At 45.8% G+C, this 6,172-nt stretch overlaps 1 protein-coding gene across 3 annotated transcripts in view; it reads left to right on the top strand.

Annotated features, from left to right (window-relative positions):
- Positions 1-6,172, top strand: part of pnn (pinin, desmosome associated protein) — an 11,247-nt gene that overhangs the window by 4,348 nt on the left and 727 nt on the right. For 2 of the 3 annotated variants that reach the window (XM_019881691.1, XM_019881690.1), the window contains exons 5-9: positions 2,298-2,392; positions 2,860-2,935; positions 3,681-3,836; positions 4,641-4,779; positions 4,868-6,155. In XM_019881691.1, the coding sequence (XP_019737250.1) occupies positions 2,298-2,392; positions 2,860-2,935; positions 3,681-3,836; positions 4,641-4,779; positions 4,868-6,117 (1,716 nt within the window). In that variant the 3' untranslated portion in view covers positions 6,118-6,155. Of the gene's footprint in view, positions 1-261; positions 358-1,290; positions 1,363-1,460; positions 1,537-2,297; positions 2,393-2,859; positions 2,936-3,680; positions 3,837-4,640; positions 4,780-4,867; positions 6,156-6,172 lie in introns of all 3 variants that reach the window. The other variant, XM_019881689.1, reaches the window with a different exon arrangement.

The raw sequence follows: 6,172 nt of genomic DNA, 5'->3' as shown, positions 1-6,172 counted from the left end.
TCAAGTATGTTAGTGCTGCTGGGGGTTAGGCTACAATGATAACAAAACCACGATGAATGCAAGTAGTCTTACAACGGTACGGGGAGTCTACGTCGCTCCCGAGTGTAGGCCTGGGATTCTTTGTTTAGTACTACTACTGAATTTGAACCAGAATGTTTCTATATCGATTCGCATCCACCACACTGACTTCGATTTATTTCACTTGGATACACAAACTCACGCAAGGCAAACTGGTGACTATGCTGCTTGCTGTGTTTTCAGACCGGGCCAGCTGCGCCGGTTCGGTGGGCCCATGGCAGGCGTGGCAGTTGCAGCAATGGGAGGAGGAGGTAGAGGAAGAGGATTTAACCTGCTCAGGTAATGTCCGAGTCACAGAACAAACAAGAGCCCGTTTGTCTTATTCACGACTGGATGTCAGCATCATCATGAATGACTTCTCGTACACTTTTTGGAATATGACTACATGACGTCTCTCCACAAGTCCCATTTTTTTATGCACTGGGTTAAATATAATCTTTGGCTAAAACTATAGGAAAATCTCTTCATTAAAATTAAATATTACCATCATGCAGGCAGGCTGAGAGTCTGTGTAGGTTTCAATCCAATAGTCTGCGATGTTCATTTCGAATGCTAAGGTATTAAATGCATATGAAAAGCATGCATTTAATTTTTTCCTAAATGTACTGATTCAATACATGTGATAAGCATGGGCTTTTGACTTTTGCAATTAGCCTATCATGCATTCAAATTTTAACCTCTCTCGGTTGGTCGCACCAGCACATGATTTGGCCACAAACCTTTTTTTTTTAATATTCATGCAAATTGGCATACCTGACAGGAACACGAGTTACCTTTGCAAAACATAAAACCGTGAATACGAGGTTTGTTTGCAGTTCAGTTCAATTTACTTGGTGGCAGCATAAAAGCCTCAGTTCATATTTCTAACTGAGATTTGCGAAAATACATAGTGCTTAAAATTCGAAATTAAAGACTTCTAGTATTGCTTTTTCAATCATTTTTCCTCGTCATAATGTACAGAAACGTACACTACCTTCGACATGGGCATTGGGCAATTGGGATATCAGATCACAAATGTGTGGGCATAGACTAGTCCCCCCTTCCCCACACACATTTGTGTGGAGATGTCGGCGTTTCAATCCATCGTAAATGATACTGGATTTTATAGTCAGTGGATTTTGTATTAAATTGCCACGACTCTTATTTCATTGCAAAAGATTTATAAGTGTGTTCTAATAGTTTTACGTGCAGTAATGATCTGTTCATGTTTAGACGCAGTCTCTCCGACATTGGCGGCGGTGGCCCCCCTGCCAAGCAGAGGGACATCGACGGTGCTTTGTTAAGGTGGTGCTTTTTTTTCTGTCACATTTAACGTTTTGTCAACATCCCCATGTTATTTCAAAATCACAGATGTGTGTTTGTGTGTGTGTTCTTGTGTGCAGGCTGGCAGGCGACCAGAGGGCCAGGAGAGATGTGCGTCACGACAGCGACGCCGAGGATGATGACGATGTCAAAAAGGTAAAGCGAGTTGATTCACGCCTTCGTCACATCCCGGCCGGATTACTGTTATGCACTTTAATTTGGAGTCAGCCAATCCTCCATTAAGCGCCTTCAGCAGGTCCAGAATGCTGCTTCTCGCCTCTTGACTGGTACTCGTAAGAGGGAGCAGATCACTCCTACTCTGACATCCCTTCACTGGCTAGCTATACATTTTAGAGTTATTTTTAAGATCCTATTATTTGTTTTCAAGTCTTTAAATGGTCTCGCTCCACCTTACCTCTCTGAGCTCCTCCGCAGCTGCACACCTGCCTCAGGTCTACGGACCACACACTATAGACGTACCAAGAACTAAGCGGAGGCTCAGAGGGGACCGACCCTTTTCCGTTGCTGGTCCCTCTCTTTGGAATGACCTCCCACTGAACATTCGACAAACCCCCTCGCTGCCCATCTTTAAAACTCGTCCCAAACCTCATTTTTATTCTGTGGCTTTTGACTAGGCATGACTCAGACTTGATTTTTAGTGTTACTGTTTTTGTGTTTTATCCTGACTTTGTTATTCATTTCTTGTTTTAGTGTTTATTGTTGTAGATATGATATTTGCTCCATGTACAGCACTTTGTATACAAGCGCTGGATGGTTTAAAGTGCTCTATAAATACAGTTGAGTTGAGTTAAAGGGCTGCCATGACCTGATGGCCGCATCGTATGAGGAAAAGCTAAATTGTCTGTTGGAAGAAAGCCCTCAATAGTTGGTTCGCTCTTGTTTCCGTCCCCTTGCAGCCGGCGTTGCAGTCGTCAGTTGTAGCTACCTCCAAGGAGAGAACACGCCGGGACCTCATTCAAGACCAGACCATGGATGAGAAAGGCAAACAGAGGTAGGATGTACGAAACAATTTGTGCATGTCCTAGACTTACACTTAGTCATTCTGGTTCAATATGATTTGATGACCAACATTAAAATGCAGTATAACATAGTCAGAGGGGTTTATTCCTTAAAGGTACATTCAAAATTGTAACCCACTCTAACATTATGCACGGTTTAAAAAGAAACACTCCACTCAAATACACTGTATAGGAAAAAAAACACTTTGAGAATCAGTGCATTAATCAGTGGTCAAGCGCTCCCTCTTGTGTGACATTGCAGGACCAAATAAAAGACGACAGTTGATGAATAAAAAGTAATGGAGGTCAGGGGGAATATTTTGCCTTCAACTTCAAAGCAAAATACATTTGGATCTGGTCATTCGATTAATCAATGGAAGAGTCGAAATAATAATTGATTGTACAAAATGTTCAATCGTGAAAGACCGGTGAACTCTTTCTCTTCTGTTTTGTCGGTCAGGAATCGGCGCATGTTCGGCCTGCTCATGGGGACTCTGCAAAAATTTAAACAAGAGTCGAACGTTTGTACAGAGAAGGTGAGTATTTTTGTTCTATTCTGTTGCGTGGTGACAAACTGCTCCAGTAATCTTAAACGTGTTTTATAAGTCATAAATTCATCTGCGCTGGAGCATCTGATCACGTGATTGGAAACGGGAGCCGGTCGGGTCGTTTTCAACTGGCACAAAGAACGTGTTTCCTCATTTTTTCTGAAATGTCGTCGGTCACGAGATGACCAAATAATCCAAGGCTGTCATTATCTTGGCAAATGATCTGTGATTGCTTGAAGACGGAGTGAGAGATCAGAGCAAAGTTTTTCTCTTTTCCTGGCTTGGCCCCCCGTGTACAAAAGATGGATTGGAGTTCAATGCGGGAAAACAACGCGGACTGTGTCAAATGTGCATTTTAGGCTTCTTGGGCAGGCCACTAAAAATGAATGACCATCATCTAGGCACCCCCTGATTAAGTCTTTTTTGATCCTGTTCCCAGAAAAGAATCGGAATTGTTTCAAATCGGAATCGACATGAGGAATTGGATCCGGAATCATTTCTATTCCAACAAAGCTTGAGTGTGTGGGCTCTCTTTGAATTTGAACGATTCCGTTTCTCCACTCAGTTCCAATTCTGAAATGTGTAAATTGTGACAAAAATCACGAAAAACGGTTGCTACGAACCCTGTACTTAGTTTCATCCCACTCCTGTGCATGACAGATTTTTATTTATTATTTCACAGCGTTCAATGTTTTTGTGAGTAAACTACGTTTTTTTTTCTTTCCCCTTGCAGCAAAAGCGGCGCTCTGAGATCGAGCAGAAGCTTGAGGTTCAGGCTGAGGTTGAGAAGAAGAAGTTGGAGAGCGAGAAGAGGGAGTTGTTTGAAGAGAGGAGAGCCAAACAGACAGAGCTGAGACTGCTCGAACAGAAAGTGGAATTGGCTCAGTTGGTAAGATAAAACGTGTAGCGTCAGAATTGAGAAGTGTCACATTTTGCATTCACTTGGGTTATTTGTGTTGGGAATGAGCAAACTAGACGGACGAGTCTCTGATTAAAGCTTAAGTTGGTAAATATATGTCATATAACGCAGTGCTAATAATTCCACTTAAAATATAATTTGCACTTAATGTATTTTATCAGTGCATTTTATTAATGCACTTTAAATACATTAGGTATTAAATAAGGAGAGTGGTAAAATGTGAATACAGACAATATTGACACAGAATATCATTTTAAATGATAAAATATATTTTCCACCAAACATTCATGATTTTTTTAAAATCACATTTTCCCACTTCGCTGATAAAAATGGAAATGACAATGACTGTTCAAAACAAGTTCAGATTTTTTTTTCCCTCCACCTTTTCATCTTAGTGCCACGATGCAAAATAGCAGGACGTGTGAAAAGGTCGGTTCAGCCAGGATCCAGGGAGGACATTTTCCAGTTTAGTTTATTTTATTTGGACATAGATGAGCAGATTAAAGCACACTGGCATCAAGGCTCTGCTAGCTGACCAACATTCAAATGACCTTCTCAGCCTCTTTTTTTGGGAAGGAGTACAACTGAGCTGCAGGCCAATCGGATCAGAGCTCTGTAATTGGCCATCCACAGCTGGTCAAAATCTCATCTTAGAACAATACACAGTGAAGTCGCAATACAAACAAATTGCCTAGCTATAGCTGTTTGGACTTCTGGTTTATAAATGTCAGATAGCTGTGAAGGAACTACATTGTGTTCCATGTTCCCCTTCAGCAAGAGGAGTGGACCAACCATAACAACAATCTGGTGAAATTCATTCGCACCAAGACCAGGCCACACATCTTCTACCGACCTGGGAAGATGTGCTCCGCCAGCCAGAAACTCCTCGACGACTCCACCAAGAAACTAAATGGTCAGAGGGAGCTCTTTGAAGTTGTCGCTGAGGTGCGCGCGGTCCAGTTTTGGCAGGTGAAAAGTGATGTCCGTTTGTCTTTCGACAGCTGTGTTTGAAGAGCGGCGCGAAGCATTCACGGAACACATCAACAAGATGGAGTCCCGACCACGGCGGCAGCTAAACCGCGACCAGGACGGCAGCTCTGCGGCGACAGGGAAGGACCACTCGGCGGAGGGTAAGCCAGCAGGTCAGGTAGACAAGGTGACAGGTAACAAGAGGACTGCGCGCATGGAGGAAGATGATGATGATGAGGAGGAGGAGGAGGATCAGGAAGAGGAGGAGAAAGAGAAGGGGGTGGATGGAGAACAGGGGGAGGCTAGCGAGGTCGCGGGGAAAGGCGAGCTAGAGGAAGGGGGGGATAGCAGGGAAGGCTTAAATGAGGACGAGGGGATGGAATTTGAGGAGGCAGGGAATGGGGAGAAGGCAGGCGAGGAGAAGGAGAAGACGCAGGTGCGTGGCGAAAAAGAGGAGGAGGCGCGTCCAGGGTCAGAAGAGGTGGAAGTGGAGGCAGGCAAAGAGCAGGGGGACAGCAGTAAGACGGAGCAGGATGAAGACAGTAAAGAGGGCCCCTCAGACCTTGAAACTGAAAAGACTGAGATCACCCCTCCATGCGAGCCAATCGCGAGCCAACAAGAGGCGACTCGCAGCGCTCAGCTCGGTCCCCCAAACCCCACCCCAGAGGAACCAGCCGCATCCTTGGCTGAGCCTCAGATGGCCCCAACAACCGAAACGGTCTCCGGCGCTGCGGGCCAGGAGCCGGCGGTTCCTTCCGCCGAGATCCCCGATTCCGCCAGCCTGAACCCGGCCGAGCAAAGGCAACCCGGAGACGAGTCGGCCGTCAAACCTCAGCCCGATTCGCAGGCGGCCCCGAGCAGCCCGAGCGCGCTTCTCAAGGAACAGAAAGAAGGCGCGAGGGGGAGGAAGAAGGCAAAGGAGTCAAAGAAGGGCCGCAGTCAAAGTCGCAGCTCTTCGTCTTCCTCTTGCGGCTCCTCCTCCAGCGGAAGCTCTTCGTCTTCATCCGCTTCAAGCCACTCATCCTCCTCCTCATCCTCGTCGACCTCCTCGTCCAGCAGTCGAAGTCGTAGCCGGGAGAGCGGCAAGCGCAGCAAAAGACCGTCAGGCAGGGACAAGAAGAAAGAGGAGAGGAGTCACCGCAAGAAAGGAGGGAGTAGTGGAGGCGCAGGAGGCAAGGATGCCAAGGAAGGGAGGAAGAGGAAGAGCAATGAAGGGAGGAGCAGGTCATATCGCAGCGATAGGGAGCAGAAAGACAGAGATAGGAAGGACAAGAGACGCTAAACTTGGGCCCCGTTTTATTTTGTCCTCTCGAGAAGCTGGTGACAGCGGGGCAATC

Source organism: Hippocampus comes, unplaced genomic scaffold (assembly GCF_001891065.2).
Source record: "Hippocampus comes isolate QL1 unplaced genomic scaffold, H_comes_QL1_v1.1 scaffold356, whole genome shotgun sequence".
NCBI lineage: Eukaryota > Metazoa > Chordata > Actinopteri > Syngnathiformes > Syngnathidae > Hippocampus > Hippocampus comes.
This window is presented reverse-complemented; position numbering and strand designations above follow the sequence as displayed.